Raw genomic sequence first — 18950 nt, 5'->3', positions numbered from 1 at the left:
TGTTTTGCAGACCATCTTGTTGGGACTGGCTCTGTGCACACTTGCTGGTTTATGGGTGTGGGGTTTTGGCCCATGCTGTCGGTGATGCTGGCCCTTCTAAACAGGTCTTACTGCCTTTTTTAAGTGTATAGGGAAAGTGCTTCTCCAGGAGGTTTAACTGATATGGGTGACACTGATGTGTGTGTAATCCCCCCAACTCCCCAATCTAACTTCAACCTTCTCTTTATAGCTGGAGCCATACATGGACGAGAACTTCGTTTCAAGAGCCTTTGCCACCATGGGAGAACTTGTTCTGAGTGTAAAAATCATCCGAAATAGATTGACAGGGTAATCATTTATGTTTCCTATCAGTTCATTTTAATAATATATTCTTGCATTTAGATTATCCCTTTACAAACCACAGGCCTCATTGTGGTCTTGTCTATGCTAGCATTGTTCTCCTTTACATTTCCCACCATTGCTACCAACAATGCAGCTACGCTGGTAAGAACCGTGGAAGAGGCTGCTGCCGGTATCGGAATAGGGTTAGGCACCAATCCTATATTGCATTTGCACGGACTTCTGTGCCCAAATAGAGCACCGCTGAAGATAGTGGGTGCCAGGCAGGCACCGCAATCCACCCCACCGGCACACTACACAGTAAAGGATGAAGGCCTAATGTGATAGGGTAGTTAAAATGCTAGTGGCCAGTCTATACTAGTGCTACCACTAGTGGAGCCGCGCCAGTGTTAGCAAAGGTGAGAAATATAAAGAAAATGCTTATAGTTTAGCCACAGTTTTGCTTGGCTCTTTTGATCTCCCTTATAAAGATTAGAATGAGACTAGTGGATGCAGATTAAATAAAGTGTCAGCCTTATGAAGCTTTGCTTGCAAGTAATTTAAATCCAACATTTAAAACTGTTAGATTCCAGTAGGGAAGTTTGTATTTGGTTTTTTTATCTGTTTATTTAGGAAGTTTTAACAAGTTCACAAATCCTTGCCATGTCAATAGCAGAAACAAAACAATCATTACAATGGTTGGCTTTTGTTTAAAGAGACATTATACAGGACTATAGTCATCAGGTCTTTCTGTTTAACAGGGTGTTTCCATATTCCAAAGTGAGCATCAGGAAGTTGGTATTTTATTAAATGAAAAAGTACAAACATGGGGAGAAAAATAATTACCTTTGATTTTTGTGGGGTTTGTACTAACTTTATTATTTCTCCCTTCCCCCGCCACCTTGTTGGCTCTGCAACTGGAGTATACAGCTGACATGGCCTTGTGGGCTGTCACTTCATTGGTGATCATTTGCTGCTTAGTCGCTCCTCTATGCAAGCTGAAGATGACATTTTGAAAATGTTCTCATTTCAAAATGGTGATTATAGGAAATTCCTCACCCGCTCTGCATCCTTCAGAGAATCATAAGTATTGCACTTTTGCCCAGATGAATTCTAAATTTTGTAATCTTAAAACTCTCTCTCTCTCTCCCTTCCCCCTGTATTCAGAATTCCAGCAGGCTACTGCTTTGTAGAATTTGCAGATCTGGCTACTGCAGAGAAGTGTTTACACAAAATCAATGGAAAACCGCTTCCTGGTGCCACACCAGTAAGTAAACCAAATTAATTAGTAGAGGAGCAGGAATGGGAGGGATGGAGAAAAGGGATCCCACAATAATTAGGAATTGAGATAAGCAGAATAATCAGCAAATTGGGAGTTCTTGCTTTCTTTAGGAGCTGATGAGTATGCAGTTACTAACATTCTTTATAGCAAAGTCTCTGGAAGGGTTTCATTAATTTTTAAGACACATACCTATTTCAGGGTGAATGGATGGATAAAACTTGGGTAGCAGCAGATATTTGCATTTGTGAATTTCTGATCCTTTGCAATGTTGTCAAAGCATGACAGATGAAAAACCAGGCAACAGGAAGGAAAAAGCAGGCTACGTATTCCTACCCGCCATGCTACCCTATGTAACCTGTTACCAGCACAACACTAGCTGATTACTTTGCACAGATTATATCATCTATGTGGGTTGAAATGGAGCTGAGATTTCACTGAGTTTTGAGTAACTTTGGTTTGCCAAGAGAAGCATGAAGTTCAAGCCTCACATCATTCTTGATCTTTAGCAACAAAAGTTACTCAAGTCCAGCTACACAGGAAATGCACATCAAAACTACACAAGAAATCTAAAATACAGAGTAAAGTATCAGTAAAGTAAAGTATCTAGAAATACTTTGCGGGGGAGGGATAGCTCAGTGGTTTGAGCATTGGCCTGCTAAACCCAGGGTTGTGAGTTCAATCCTTGAGGGGGCCACCTAGGGATCTGGGGCAAAATCAGTACTTGGTCCTGCTAGTGAAGGCAGGGGGCTGGACTCGATGACCTTTCAAGGTCCCTTCCAGTTCTAGGAGATAGGATATCTCCATTAATTTATTTTTTATTTATTTAATTTAAATGTTGTTATGATTGAAGATTTGGTTTCCAGAGTGTCAGATTCTACTTGGTTAACATTCCTGTAAGTTACAATTATCTAAATTTGTATTCTGTATTTTATTTAAAAACACCAAAATGTGGAAAGTCTCATTCAATGGTGATTGTTGGTACTTTTGTTTTTTCTCCTCTCTGGAGATGTGAAAATGAAAGGCCCTGGTGTGTCTCCCAGTCTTCTGCTAGAATACTTTTGTAGTAAAGGCAGCCAGAATCTCTTGGGATGGGCAGGCAAGACCTCCTGACCTGGGGGCAGATCCTCAGCTGATGTAAATTGTCATAGCTCCATTGAAGTCAGTTTACACTGTCGAAGGACTTGCCCTCTAATGCTTTAGCCTGCAGACCTACCAGTGTTACGCATTTAACACTTGCCATTATTAAGACAATGGTTTAAAATTAGCCTATTATAACTCACTTTTATTTTTTCTAATTATGATTATAAAAATGTTCTAAAGTGAACCCACATGGTTTTACATATTGTCAGTTTCTATTTATCCTTGTTGCAGTCAAAGCGATTTAAACTGAACTACGCAACGTATGGAAAACAGCCCGACAACAGGTAAGTGTTTAGTATTCAAACATTGTCCTTGTTTGGTTGTGAGCTCCCTTGCAAAAGAGTATTCAGAGAGTGCAATCCATACAATCAGTATTGCTGGACCAGATCAGCTCCTAGCGATATAGAGTAGGGGAATTTTAACTAGAAGCATACAACTTAAATCTTAATTGCCATTCGGGATGGGCAATGCCAGGCAATAAACCAATAACTAAGAAACTAGACTGCTTTAAAGTGTAAATAAATACAGTGGAGAGGTTAATGATACAGTGCATTGCCTTAGCAACTTCCATGCATCTCAAGGTGCTTCACATAATAAAAATATGTATGTCTTGTTTATATAATGTCATAAATGTGCCTGGCACTTTGCAAAATAAAGACAGAATTCCTGCCCAGAAAAATTCACACAACTGAAGTTGAGAACAACACAGGGAGAGATTGAGGTACATATGTACAAGGTTGACAACAATATGGTTGCTTAGGTGAGTGATATTTGCATCTTAGGGGTTACATTTTTATTTTTAGACTGATTCATAAGCCTCTTTGAAGAAGTGCGTTTTGAGGAGGGACTCAGAGGTGAGGGTCAAAGCTGGCAGATGGGGTCAGAAAGGGGGTTCCAGCCATATAACAACAATTGTGTGATTAATTCTTGCAATGGCCCCATGCAGTAGGTATTAGCCTTATGTTACAGATGGGTAGCCTGAATCACAGAGAGATTAAGTGACTTGCCCAAGGACATGTAATAAGTCTGTGGCGGTCAGAAGAACTTGCTCTCTTCACTCTGTCCTATGCTTTAAGCACTTGTAGGCTTTCTAACTTGTAAAGAATTTTTAAATTGTACTTATTCCAAACCTGACATCCATCCATGTGGGAGGCTGGGAAGGAAAGAAAAGGTGTCTTTTATCTCCAGGAATTTATGCTGTGCCATATTGTTTAAGAATTCCAAGAGTCAAAACATGGCCCCAATCCTGCAAGCACGGATATATGTACTTAACTTTAAGCACAAGTGGTCTTACTGACTTCAGTTGCACTACACCTGTTCTTAAACATTTGCAGTATCAGCACCTATAATTTATAGATTACAATTAAAGGTCAGTACATTGGAAACTAGCAAATCTACAAATGAGCTATTACCTACAAGTGGGTAATGATGGTTTGAAAATCTAAAGCAATACATGTGCCTAATGTTATTTTGAAGGAATTAAACCACAAATTTGTTTTTAAATAATGGTTTTACAATACCAAATATGAAGAGAAATTAAATCTATTTTCACTGAATTTTCTTTTTATTTCTTTGAGGGTATAAATGGTCTCTTGCAATGTTGGAAACACAACTACAGTGCCATGAACTAGTGTATGTGCAAAAAGTGAAATGGAGGAGCCATCTGGTTTTGCTGCCCCAACTGAGTAGGAAAATACAAGCAGCATAAGCAGTGGAAACAAATTTAATATTATATAAATTACCAGATATTAGATAAAGGCTTTTAAAAATAATATTGGTATCTTCATAGTCCCTTTAACTCATGCCACTTAATAATCAGATGTTTTGGATAGTTTTCTGTTCTTGTTCATATCACACTATTTGTTTTATCACTATTCATAAAATGTACTCTTTTTATTGACTCCTTTAGTCCAGAATACTCACTCTTTGTGGGAGATCTGACCCCCGATGTGGACGATGGCATGTTATATGAGTTTTTTGTTAAAGTTTATCCGTCATGTAGAGGTGGCAAAGTTGTTTTGGACCAGACTGGAGTTTCCAAGTAAGTTTTCCTTATGCCTTCCTCTCTCTTGCTTCATATGTTGAGATCTTTTGGAGAAAATAGGCCATCTGTAACCTCATAGACTTTGCCTCTTTCCAAAGGCAGTGAGGGAAAAGGAGTAGTTGTATTAGGTTTGCTTAGGACTTAACAAACCAGATCACTAGACTGAATTGTCTCTATTACATATTTAGTATGTCTGTTTTCTGCTATTCACAATACCATGCTTTTGCTACTCTGAATTAGATCTGTATGTATTTTTATTAAAAATGTTTTATTGCCGGTTAGGAGATTTTCAAAAGCACTAAATGATTTATGAACACCAGTCCCCTTTGACTTTCAATGTGAATTGGGCTCCTAAATTCTGTAGATACTTTTGAAAATTTTCCCCTGACTCTGATGGTTTTGGATGTTTTAGATGCTATAGAAGCCAGATACAAAACAAAATTGTGATTCACTGTCTAAATATGCTGTAGCTTAACCCTCATTTTCAGATTCTGGAAATAATCCAATCAAAACTAGAAATCTGAAGTCTGCCCTCTTGATATGATTAAATAGGCATCCTGAATGCACCATTTTCCTTTCTGTTGTATCTTTCTCAATAAGAGGGTTCTTTGCTCAGCAGTCAAATTTAAAAACAGAACATGTCATTAGAGCAAGGTGAGTGTCCTGGTTTTATGTCTTGGGGAATTTTGCTCTGGTCAGATTATTTTAAGTTGTAAACTCCCTCTCCCTCCCCCCTTCTCCAAGAAGGCCTGAACAACACCCAGAATTGCAGTGGTTTTATATTAAAGATGTGTTGGTTTTTTTAAACTGATTTAGTTGATCAGTGCAACTTTGTGTGCATACACTTACATCAATTTTAAACGTGACTTACATTGGTTTAGTTTGCCCCCGTACCATTGCGGGAGCAAACTAAACCGATACCTGTTGAAAACGGGTTATAACTGTGTCTGCAGAGGCATTTGCTCTGGCTTAATTAACTAGCCCAGGCTCTCTTTCCCTTCCAACATCCTCTCTCCACCTGGATAGACTCTCTTTTCCTGTCACTCCTAAGGCCTTGATCTTTCTGCCATGTCCAGAGAGGCAGCCCAGCCCACCCCTGCAAGCTGGTACTACTCTGTTGTGTGCTGCTGAATTACTCTGACTCACGACAGCCTCTAGATCCCACTCGAAAGCCTTTTCTACGCTAGGAAAACGTTCGAACCGTTTTCGGCTGTTGCCAATTCTGGTTCAGCTTTACTGGAGTTAGTGACATTGTGTTGAAGGGCAGCTGGCTGCGTGCCATTGTTGTTCAAGTGAGGCTGCCCAGAGCAGATATAATTAATATGTCCAGTGTTGCTAATGCTGGCAGAGCAGCGCAGGTGTTAGCAACAACAAGAAACTTTGTAGAGCAGTTCCCGAGTGTAGATGGGCTTTGACTGCGAAGTCTGTCTTAATCCACCCTGTAGACAAGCAAACTCTTTACATCACATTGGGGCCAGCTTTAGACACAAGTGATTTCCGTGGCTGCTTATTAGCTGTGCACTGACTGAGACACTATACAGGCTGGCTTTGATTCCCCCTTTCCAGTACTGCTGCCAGATGGGGAAGAAACTTCTGGTCTGATTCTTTCTTCTCCCTCTTCCCTTCATCTCCACAGCTTGAGATCACACAAGTCAAAAGCCTGGTTCTTCTTCACAGTGTCTATACAGGTGCCTAAGAACTGTGAGCGGTGCCTACCTTTCATCTTCCTTGCACCACACCCTTGTCCACACTTTTAGCTCCAACACGTCACCCAGTTCCACAAAGGTCCCCAAAAATCCACTGGTACAAGATGTATATTATTGTTCTGATGCCTTTGAAAATACGGCAGTTGTTAGGACATGAAATACCTCTAACACTGCAAATAATAGAAAATCACTGGAATAGGGAATCATTTAATCCCTGCTTAAAAAAAAAAAAACATGGACAGGTTTTCACTTTTGTGTTGACATTTCACTAGCAAAGTATTCTCCCAAGTCCATGTTTTATTAGTTATAGAGTATTCCTAAACCCATGTGAGTTTGTCTTAAACATCTGAAAATGGAATGTCTTTTGCTTTAGTGTGATACAAACCATTCCATGTCTTTCTGCAGAGGTTATGGGTTTGTGAAATTCACGGACGAGCTGGAACAGAAAAGAGCCCTGACAGAGTGCCAAGGGGCTGTGGGATTGGGCTCTAAACCCGTACGCTTGAGTGTGGCCATACCAAAAGCGTAAGTATGGGAGCAGATGAGTGTTTTGTAGTAATTATCTTTCCTGTTCAGAGTTCATATTCATATTTAGCAGCAAATAACAGAGCAAAATCTCTGTAGTTTAAATTGCATAAGTCTTTCTGATTTTGTAAATAATTTTCAAAATCTGTTTTTAAAATCAAATGTAAAGATCAATTTCAGTTAAAGTGAATTATGTGACTGTTGAAACTGGAGTTACTGTACTGAAGTTCATTAAACATTGATTTGGACTGTTTGACTTTTTTATTGCTATGTCTTATAGTGGTGAAAATCGTCTACAATAAAGAGAACTGAGCTTTTCATATCTGTTTGATTTTTGCTGCATATCTACACATAGGAGGACACTGTCAGGAAGTTTAGACCTAAAATGTATAGTCTGCATTTCGGAAGAATATGTCTTAAACGTACTATGAATAGGGAGATCTGGTATTTTTACTCTTTGAAAAGTTTGTGGTTTGGATTTAAACATTCCCCTACAGATCTACCAAGCCAAAATTCATTATTTTGTATTTAGGCACCCATCCAGTGCTTTCAGTGCCTATCCCACACCATAAAATCACAAAACAAACAAGGGAATACCCTTAAGTGTATCAGATAGCCACATTATACTAGCATCTGAATCCCCCACCCCAAAAATGACATTCACCAGAAACACTGGAAATAAAGGTTAATCGGATTAAAAATGACCAGCCTCATTTCTTTGTCCAGCCTGAGTGAAGTGCAAAAATTAAACCAAGACTAAACGTTACATTTTCAAAACTCTGTTTTAATCAGGTACTTCAGTAAGAAATTCAGGTTTGTTTCTTTTTTAAATAAAAATGTTTGACCTGGCAATGTCCCTTTACATTAAAATAGGAAATGGTCTAACCTTGCTCATTTGACTTGTAGGTAACCAACATGTGGTCTCTTTGGTAATCCCATAGCAATGTTCAGTAGGTATTAAACTCTTTGGGGCAGGGACCATCTTTGTTCTGTGTTTGTACAGCGCTTAGCACAATGGGATCTTGGTCCATGATTAAGGCTCCTTGGCATTATGGTAATACAAATAATAAATAATTGCTCCCCAGTCAATTTTTCAATGTCCCCAAAACTCTTGGGTGGGAACAGGGAATGGGGTTGTCCTGTGGTGTTAAGATTTTGTTTGCTCTTTTACTCTACGCTCTTTAATTTCTTAATTAAGGGTATTTTCATATGTGAAATAATTTTTTCATTTTTAAGGGATATTTGTCCTCTCTCTTTTCTGCCCCCCTCATTTATTTCAAACCATATTAATCAGGAACCTGTACCCTGAAAGCATTGCCATTGTATGGCAAGCAAAGAGAATTTGGCATATTCACAGATCATTTGAAAACCACAAATTTTCATTCCTATGGCCCTTTTCAACTCAAAGTACTTCATGAACAGTATGCATATCAGCACAGAACTGCACCCACCTCTGAGAGGAAGGGGGCAACTATTCATATCACAGCCTGCTGCACACCAGTAGTGAGGGGAAGTTTTGTCACAGACCAGGGTATACGACTATACTTTTGCAAAACTTGTAGGGGTCTTCAGCACCCACATACAGAAAAAGGAGCCCCTGTTTTTAAAACCCAGAACCACCCCCTAAACCCTTCCGTATGCTACACAGTACTCAGTGTATGTCTACTGTATCAGATGGATGAAGGGATGAATCCTCTGCAGGGATTTGAACCCTGGCTTCCAGTGACTAGGTCTTTCCAGACCTGATGCTCACAATCTCAGCTGTTCCCTCTCCTACTCTCTAAAATTGCGCTACGTGAATCCAGTAGTAAGAAAGCAAAGTATTCTAATAATTAAAATAATAGTGGGGGCAGGAGTGGAGATGGAAAACCAACCAGTCCCTCCTACAAAGGTCTGAGGATGGAAAAACAAACAAACAAACAAAACATCACCAACAAAAGGTGCGCCTGAGGGCCACAGTATTGGAAGATGTTGTAGATCAAATCATGTCACTCATCTGTTTTTTTCCTTAAATAATCTTCCTTGTTTGTAACGTCTTTCTTTTTATTTTTTTAAAGTAACCGTGTGAAGACGGTGGAGTACAATCAGATGTACAACTATAATTATAACCAGTATTACCAACACTATCAGAACTACTATGCCCAGTGGGGATATGACCAGAACACAGGCAGTTATAGCTACAGCTATCCCCAATATGGATACACACAGAGCACCATGCAGGTAGGGCCGTGGCACTAATTTTTTTATATTTCAATAATCTCTCATCACAGAAGATCCCAAAGCATTTTACAAACAGGAGAGGGATACCTGTTTTCCTGGGTCCTTGATCTTCCTGCCACAGAAGGAAGCAAAGCCCCCTAGCAAACAGCTGACTGGTATTGTGGCCTGCTGCTTTACCTTTATGCTGGGTAAAGGGGTCAGAGCTGTATAAAGGGGCATTTAAAGCCCCATTTGTGGCTGGGGGAAGGATACCCCAGGTATAGGCACTGTGGATGACAGCCATGAGGCTACCTTTCAAGGATCCCACCACAAGCCCTGGTGTATGGTGTGTGCCAGGAGCAAGGACTCAGCATGCAGTGCAGGTCTGTCGCATCTTACACTGGGGTTACGTTCCGCAGTCAGCGCGTAAAGCCAAAATCGCGCATAGTCAAAATGATCCTTGAAAATCCCTTAAATCACCCAAAAGTACAGTTTTGTGTATACAACCCTGTACAGTACTATGTATTGTGTACAGCCATGTACAGTATATAATAAAGACTACATATGCAAAATATAATTTTACAGTATTTTTAATAACATAACAGAGAAACAGAAGAATGAAAGAATAAAAAATGAAAACAGTGCAGTATTGTAAACCTCAACAGTCACCAGTCATCCTGGCTACTCTTGCTAGTCTTGTACTGTACACACTCCAAGGATTAGTCTTCCTCTTCACCTGACAACACTATCATTGAGTCGTCAGGGCTTGATGTCGATCCAGGAGACGATGGGCCAAGCTTGGGTGACGGAGAGCGAGTCGTAGACGAAGTGGTTGGCTCTGGTTCAGCTCGTGAAGTTGATTTGTGTAGGCGCTGCTGCTGGTGGTGTTTTTTTCTTTAAAAACATGGTGATTGGCAACTGTCGCTGTTGTCTCTTGAGCTCCTCAAACAGTTCTTGGTACAGTCTCAAATCATCCGTAATACTACGTGTGATTTTGAGGCTTCCTTCCATAGCAGGATCGTATTCAGAAATTAAATCATTCAAGTGTTTCGCTGCTTGGAACACTTCAGAATATTTATGAAGATTCCAAGTTGCTGGCTCTTCCAGTTCATCATCATCATCGTCTTCTGTAGACGATTTTATCAGTTCCTCTAACTCCTTCATTAGTCAATGTTTCTCTATGGCCCTCAATTAATTCCTCAATTTCTTCCTCGACGATGTCGATGAAGCCATCACCACCCACTTGCCTGGCCACCTGAACAATGAGCTTCACTTCTTTGTCAATGGTCGGGAAACCCTTAAAATCATTCACACAGTTTTCCCATAGGTTTCGCCAACATGCGTTGACTGTTTCAGGCTTGATTGCATCCATTGCCTGTTTAATATAAGTGATGCAATCAGCAATGTTGAAGGACTTGCAACACTCCATCATATTAACATTGGGATCAGCATCCATAGTGGTAAGGATCCGTGAGAATGTAAGCCTCGTGTACGTGCCTTGAAACAGCTAATGACGCCTTGGTCGAGAGGATGGAGGTGGTATTGGGGGGGGAGAAAGACGACTTCAACGTCGTTATGCGCAAACCAGAGTGCCGCAGGGTGGCCAGGAGCATTGTCTACGATCAGCAACACTTTAAAGTCAAGTCCTTTCTCTTCAAGGTACTGCTTGACCTCCAGAATGAAACACTTGTGGAACCAATCCAGAAATAATGCTGCCATCACCCAAGCCTTTTTATTTGATTGCCAGAACACAGGCAGGAGATTTTTGTTCTTGCCTTTTAGGGCACAGGGATTTGCAGCCTTGTAGAGCAAGCCCGGCTTTATTAAATGCCCAGCCGCATTGCCACAAAGCAACACAGTCACACAGTCTTTAGCTGCTTTGAAGCCAGGGGCTTGTCTTTCTGATTTGGAAATGTAAGTGCGGGTGGGCATTTTTTTCCAGAAGAGCCCAGTCTAATCAGCATTAAAAACTTGTTCCAGAAGATTGCCCCTTTCCTCTATGATTTTCTTTAATTGTTCGGGGTAGGCTTTTGCTGCCTCCTCATTGGCAGATGCAGCTTCACGAGTAGTCTGCATGATTTTGAGGTTGAAGCAGTTCCTAAAACTGTTAAGCCAACCTTGGCTGGCTTTGAATTCCTTCTTATCAGAAGGCTGTCCCTCTTCGGCAGGAGGTTTGAACAGCGCGTACAGGCTAAGAGCCTTTTCTCGCAACATGTTGCCATTGATAGGCACACGTTTACGGTTCATGTCTTCCAGCTGTAAGTTTAATGCCTTTTCAATCTTCACTAAAGTCTTATCATGCACTTGGCTCGTCACCGTAGCAGTTACTGGAGCACTTGATGCCACGGCTTGACAAATTTCTCTCTCTCGAATCTTGATGGCACGGATGCTAGATTTGTTGCGGCCGTATTTACGTGCCACGTTGGCAATGGACATACCGTCTCTCAATAAGTCCGACACAGCCAGTTTTTCCTCCAGCGTTGGAACGCATCGCTGTTTCTTCGGTTGAGCACCAGATGAAGTAGGTGGCTTGCGTTTAGAGGCCATGTTATATGAAAAATACCTACTGTATCTTTAAACAGTACAGGCACAGGAGAATCTCACTCAGCGCGGTGAGATGCGCACAGTAGGAGAGGCACAGGGGGACTGAGTACTGTAGTGGGAACAGCAGATTCGCGTCTCACGCTGGTGGAATCACCAGCTTCTCCTCCCTCCCCCCAACCGCGTAAAGCTGAAATCGCGCATGTTAAATGCGCGTAAGATGCGACAGACCTGTACTGCAGGGATTCCAGGAAGGGCTGCATCTTTTAGACCTACACAGAATCTCTGAGCCTACTAGGGCTGGACCCCAGGGCTTGGGGACTAAGGATTCTGCCTTAATCTGCCCCCATGTGAGCGTCCTACTGGGGCGGCAGTAATAAACAGGTGATGTTTTCAGATGCAGTCATATGTTTGTTGCCCTGAAGCTATCTTTGTTGCCCTTGCAGACATATGAAGAAGTCGGCGAGGATGCATTAGAAGGTATGTGTCTTTATTTTAAATCTGCGTTGCAACTGGCTGTTTTCATTATATTGATACAGAGTTTTCATGGATTGGCATTTCACATCTGTATTTTTGAATGAATTTGGGGTTCATGAAAGTTTCAGATTGGTAGTGTGGACAGGTACTGTGCAGACTTCCCTATGAAGTCCCTTTCTGTGCACCCTTATTCCAAACTTACTATTCCCGTCTTGGCACAGACTAATTGTCTTCGCTAGCATTGACAGGCTTGTATGGAATAGTGCTTATACCCTTCCACCCTTGGAAATATGAACTTAAATCATGTGCAGATCAAAAGATGTAGTCCTTCCTTTAATAAATTTTCTCTGTTATAAAACCATCACAGTTGTGTATTCTGTTTGTTCAAGTTATCACTGTCCTTTTATATTTAATCAGGAAGCAGCAACAATTTTTGTGTGGTGTTCACTCTAATAGTCATGAGCTGAGTATGCAACTTATAGGATGTCTCACTCTTTTAAATGTATACATAAAAAATAAAAGTCAAACAGCCAGATCCTTTACAAGGGTCTATATGAGTATGACATCACTTAACTGGAAAGCCCTCTTTGTTTCTAAAAATATTTCATAATATAAGATAATTCCTCTCCTCTGATATTGATACAGCAAAGCACCAATTAGAGTACCTCTGTTGTGGGGGGTTTTCTTGCTGACTAAACTTGCCCTGTATTTAGATGTTGAATTTGATACAAACCCCAAAAATATATTATCTAATAATATTTTTAAATAATCCTCACATGATCTATTCATGTCTGATCTGATTAAAATGCAGCATTATTACAATCTAATTTTTACACTTCTATGGTCTGTTTTTTCTTTTTTTGCATTTCAATGGACCAGTCAGTTTCACTTCATATTCTGACTCATGCACTTTCCTGGTGCTTGTGCTAACCTGATAATGTAATCTTTGGGTTGCAAATGTGACAGGGGAATATTAAATCCAAACAAAAAAGATTTTTTTTGGTTGGTTGGGTTTTTTAGAGTGGAAATATTTCTGGGATTTTTTAATTTGTTTTTTGCAAACTTGTTTTAACAATCCAAGTTCACGCCTAACTCAACCTCACAGGTCCCTTTAACGTTTACATTTTTTGTAGTAATAGAATGTCAGCACATTACACTTTGCTGTTCAATTTCAAAATGCTTTACAATCCTTTTCTCCAAATGTAAAATAGGGACTCTATTCAGACCTACCTCACAGGGGTGTTGTGATACTTGCTCGGTTCATGATGAATGTAATGAAATAAATACCACTGGGAATTGTCTTGCATCTGAAGAAGTGAGGTTCTTACCCACGAAAGCTTATGCTCCCAATACTTCTGTTAGTCTTAAAGGTGCCACAGGACCCTCTGTTGCTTTTTACTGGGAATTGTGTGATTTTAGGAGACTTTAATTTCCCAGCTATAGATTGGAGGACAAGTACTACTAATAATCATAGGGCCCAGATATTCCTGGATGTGATAACTGACAGATTTCTTTACCGAATAGTCACGAACCAACAAGCAGTGATGCCATTTTAGCTTTAGTTTTGGTAAGCGGCGAGGACCTCCTAGAAGAACAGGTTGTAGACGACCACATTGGCTTGAGTGATCATGAATAGGGCTTCGTGTTTGTCCGTGATTTCCTGAGACCTCTGTGACTCCTGCAGCGGCCAGCGTGGCTGACCCCAGAGCCGCCCGAGCAGCTGGCCTGGGGACAGTCCCACCGACCACTGCTGGAGCGGCTCTGCAGCCAGCTGCTCGGGCAACCCTGCAGCCAGCCGTACCAGCCACTGCTGGACAGCCCCAGACCCAGGGCCAGCCACAACTGCCTCTGCTCTGGCAGCCCTAGGCAGCAGGCCCTGGGGGCAGCGGGAGCCCAGGGTGCACACACTCCTCTGCCCCGCTGCTGGTGCCATGGGCTCCCCTCCTCCTGCAATGTCCCTCTCCCCCCCCCCCCCAAGATTCAATCAGGACTATTTATGGTATAAGTCATGGACAGGTCATGGGCTGTGGTTTTGTTGTTTCTTGCCCGTGACTTGTCCGTGACTTTTACTAAAAATACCCATGATTAAATCATAGCCTTAATCATGAAACAATTCAGTTTAATCTAAATGGAAGGATAAACAAAAATAAGTCTGTAACTAGGGTTCTTGATTGCAAAAGGGCAAGCTTTAAAAAAATTAGAGGAATGAATTAGGGAAGTGGACTGGACTGAAGAACTCCAAGAATCTGAATGTGGAAGAGGCTTGGAATTACTTTAAGTCAAAGTTGCAGAAGCTATCTAGAGCCTGCATCCCAAGCAAAGGGGGGAAATTTGTAGGGAGGGATTGTTGACTAAACTGAATGAACAAACATCTCAAGCAGGTTATTAAGAGAAAGCAGAAAGCCTACAAGGAATGGAAGAAGGGATGGATCAGTAAGGAAAGCTACCTCTTGGAGGTCAGACAGTATAGAGGAAAAAGTGAGAACTGCCAAAAGCCAGTTAGAGCTGGACCTTGCAAAGGAAATTAAAACCAATAGTAAAAGGTCCTTTAGTCATATAAATAAAAAAGAAAACAAGGAGAGAAGTGGGACTGCTAAACACTGCAACTGGGGGAGCGGTTAAAGATAATCTAGGTATGGCCCAACACCTAAATGAATACTTTGGCTCAGTTTTTAATAAGATTAATGAGGAGCTTAGAAACAGTGGCAGGGTGACTAATGGGAATGAGGATATGGAAGTAGAAATCTGAGATGGAAGCCAAATCCAAACTGGGGGGAAGGGGTAGAGAGGGCTGGATAATCTCCATCCAAGAATCATAAAAGGAACTGGCACATTAAATTGCAGGCCCAATAGCAAGGATTTGTAATGACTCTAAACTCGGGGGTCCTGTGACTGGAGAGTTGCAATATGGTATTTATAGTTAAGAAAAGGGGTGAGGGGGAGTGATCCAGAAACTGCAGGCCCATTAGTTTGACAGCAGTTTTATGCAAGGTCTTAGAACAAATTTAGCAAGAGTAGTTAAGGACATGGAGGTATACGGTAATTGGGATAAAATACCACATGGTTTAACAAAAGGTAGATTGTGCCAGACCAGCCTGATCACTTTCTTTGAGAAGATAACTCATTTTCTAGACAAAGGAACTGCAGTAGATCTATTCTATCTGGATTTCAGTAAAGAATCTGATACAGTTCCATATGGTAAATTATTAGTTAAATTGGAGAAGATGAGGATTAATCCGAGAATCAAAAGGTGGGTAAGGAACTGGTTAAAGGGGAGACTACAATGCGTCATGCTGAAAGGAGGTTACTAGTGGAGTTCCTCAGAGGCAGAGAAAGACCACAGGGTGACTATGAGCCACCGATGTGATGCAGCCATGAAAAAGGCTAATGCAATCCTAGGATGCATCAGGTGAGGTATTTCCAGTAGAGACAGGGAAGTGTTATTACCATTATACAAGGCCTGGTGAGACCTCTTCTGGAATGCTGTGTGCAATTCTGGTCTCCCATGAATTCAAACTAGAACATGTGTGGAGAAGGGCTACTTGGCTGATCAGAGGAATGGAAAACCTACCTTACAAGAGGAGACTTGAGGATTTGGCTTGTTCAGCCTAACAAAGCAAAGGCTGAGGGGAGATATGGTTGCTCTCTAAATACATCAGCGAGATAAACAGCAGGGAGGGAGACGGGTTATTCAATTTAAGGGCCAGTGTTGGCACAAGAACAACTGGATATAAACTGGCCATCAGCAAGATTAGGCTTGAAATTAGATTAAAGCTTCTAACCATCAGAAGAGTGAAGTTCTGGAACAGCCTTCAAAGGAGAGTAGTGGGGGACAAAAAATTGACTTGTTTCAAGACTTGTTTATGGAGGGGATGGTATAATGAGATTGCCTGCAATGGCATATGGCCCATCAACAACAGCTATTCGCAAATACCTCCAACGGCTGGAGATGGGACACTAGATGGGAGCGTTCAGAGAATTCTTTCCCAGGTTTCTGGCTGGTGGGTCTCGCCCACATGCTCAGGGTCTAACTGATCATCCTATTTTGGAAGGAATTTTCCCAAGGTCAGATTGGCAGAGACCCTAGGGGGTTTTTGCCTTCAGCAGCAGCATGGGGCCTGGGTCACTTTCTGGTTTGCAGTAGAGTAAATGGTGGATTCTCTGTAATTTTGTCTTTAAATCAAGATTTGAGGACTTCAGTAACTCAGCCAGAAGTTCTGGGTCTGTTACAGGAGTGGGTGGGTGAGGTTCTGTGGTCTGTGATGTGCAGGAGGTCAGAGTAAATCATCATGACAGTTCCTTCTGTCCTTAAAGTCTATGACTGTGAAGCACTTTCAGATGCTCAGGTTGAAAGTTCTCTTGCAAGTGCCAGGAATGTATTGTGAGCCTCTGCATTTGTTTCAATACGATTCATGTTAGTTATTTGTAAGCACAGTTTGTATGTGACCCACTGATGCCTTGTTTCTTTCCTCTTTTAGATCCAATGCCTCAGATGGACGTGACAGAAGCAAACAAACAGTTTATGGAACAGAGTGAAGAACTCTATGATGCCTTGATGGACTGTCACTGGCAGCCTTTGGACACTGTCTCTTCAGAGATTCCAGCCATGTTATAGCCTCATTGCTGAGGCATTGTCTCTACACGACAAGCCAGCAGGCACCAGACTCCTACGCTGCACCTGGAACCTGCAGTAGTGAAGGGATGGCCCCTCTTCCACCCAGGTCTCTGACTCAAAGTACAGGGGGACTGTGGCATTTCCTGTACACAATGAGTATTGGAGGAGCATCGTGGTAGCTTTTATTCATGGTGAAAATTAGAACGGCAACAGTTTTATTCCTTTGGTCTCGAAATGAACTCTTAATACTTCTTGGGGAATTGTAATTTATAAACTTTAAACAAGATGGCACAGGGGGAAGACTCTTCTCCAATGTACAATAAAAAAAAAATTGGTCTTTTAAGTAAAATTATCCTTTGCATTTTGGTTCCTGCTCTTCTCTCGGTTTTGCTACCCATTTAATTGTCTTATACTCACACGAAACTACTTTCAGTAAATATGTTCTTTAAAAAATCACCATCAGTCACCACTCAAACGTCTCAACTCCTCAACGTGGAATGGGTAAGGTGGCTGTCGGTCGCAGGGAAAAACATGCAGACAAAGACTTTTGCTACGCTTTATCTATACACCAATGTAGAGCTACCAGGTTTCTGGCACGGTGATCTTGAGCAATCTGGATAGGGAGGGTTTTTTGGGAGCTGGAGAGGACGAGTATAGTATTAAACTATCATAGGCTAATGCTCTCTAGCTAGCCATTAGCACAGTTTTGCTTGTCTAGGTCTTGATGTATGTGTGAGGAATTTCTCCCCCATTGGTCAGAGAAACAACTTACGATGTTGCTAACAGTAGTCCCATTTAAACGTGGTTCGGTCTATGACAGTCCTATTGATGTGGACAGGCCTTCATGGTCCAGTAAGATTCTAGATTTCACTTCTCCTGTCCTGTCTGAATGAATGTTGTAAAAGTAAAATTTAAAATAGTGAACGAGAAACGGGTCAGAGCAATGTAATTAAATATATTGTGTAACTTCCAAGGTGCCACTCACATGAAAGACAGTTTTCTAATTGCTGTTGTATATGCTGGATGGGGTAGCAATGTACTTAAGCTAATGCTGTGTTGCGTTAGGTGTGACAGGAAAAAAAGGCACTCATGTACATCCTAGTATATTAAAAGCCCTTTTCAGGCTTTGGTGCCATAAAGTCTTTGCAAAACAGGAACAGACAAACTACCTGCAATAAACATCTGTTGCCTTGCTCTAGTCTTGCACCTGGTTTCCAGTCACAGGCATAGTGCTGTCTGGCCCCATACACAAGCACCGTTTTACATCAGGGACCCCTGGAAAAGGGCAAAGTGGAAAGTCTGCCCATGAGAACGGGCCATGTTTTGTCAAAAAGAGAAGCAAGTCTGAGCAGCAATGTTCCTCTTTTGCCTGGCACTCTGCGTACCCTTGCTGGAAGATTCTCTGCTCCTTGAAGTCTTTAAACCGTGATCTGAGGACTTCAATAGCTCAGACATAGGTTTGATATAGGAGTGGGTGGATGAGATTCTGTGGCCTGCATTGTGCAGGAGGTCAGACTAGATCATAATGGTCCCTTCTGACCTTAAAGTCTATGAGTCTAAGAAAGCCTTTGGTAACTAAAATTGTGACTAAGAAGCATTTAATTGCCCCTCTATCCATGTTGATGCAGAAATTTGCAGCAAAAGCTATGTACTTCAACGAACCCACTGCTATGACAAGGCTCTTTCCGTAATTAGAATACAGATCAGTCTGGTTTTTATCAAGTGCAATGGAGATAGTAAACATGATGTGATGTTTCATGGGGCAACTGCAACTTATGTATTCAATGTATTTGAAATGAGTCACAGTAAGGGAAATATAGGACCTTTACATTCTTTGCATGTGTATGTATAGATGTAGGACTCCCATCGTCAACATGCCCAGTTGAATGTTGACATTGTCTTGAGCTAAGATTGTATTGGGCGTAAGGAGCTGAGTGTTCTGTGGAGATACTTTTTGTGCTTAGTACAGTTGGACAGGTGGGAGGAAGCGGAGTGCATTTTTCTGCTGATTGTAACTGACCAGCAATGTTACATGGCAAGACTGTCTCCCTTTGTTTCCGAGGTTTCGCTGCAGTAGAATGGAATTTTAGCAGTGACACAAAG

The 18950-nt window shown here is 41.4% G+C and overlaps 1 protein-coding gene across 1 annotated transcript; it reads left to right on the top strand.

Annotated features, from left to right (window-relative positions):
• Positions 1 to 229: 229 nt before the first annotated feature.
• Positions 230 to 17199, top strand: TRNAU1AP (tRNA selenocysteine 1 associated protein 1; the record flags this gene model as incomplete). Its single annotated transcript, XM_034754203.1, is given in 8 exon segments — positions 230 to 327; positions 1486 to 1585; positions 2972 to 3024; positions 4650 to 4781; positions 6896 to 7015; positions 9073 to 9235; positions 12202 to 12235; positions 16711 to 17199. Coding segments are annotated over 8 exon segments (837 nt in total), but the record flags the coding sequence as incomplete, so codon positions are not given.
• Positions 17200 to 18950: the final 1751 nt, after the last annotated feature.

Source organism: Trachemys scripta, chromosome 20 (assembly GCF_013100865.1).
Source record: "Trachemys scripta elegans isolate TJP31775 chromosome 20, CAS_Tse_1.0, whole genome shotgun sequence".
Lineage (NCBI taxonomy): Eukaryota > Metazoa > Chordata > Testudines > Emydidae > Trachemys > Trachemys scripta.
The sequence above is the reverse complement of the archived record's forward strand: the minus strand, read 5'-3'. Positions and strand labels throughout refer to the sequence as shown.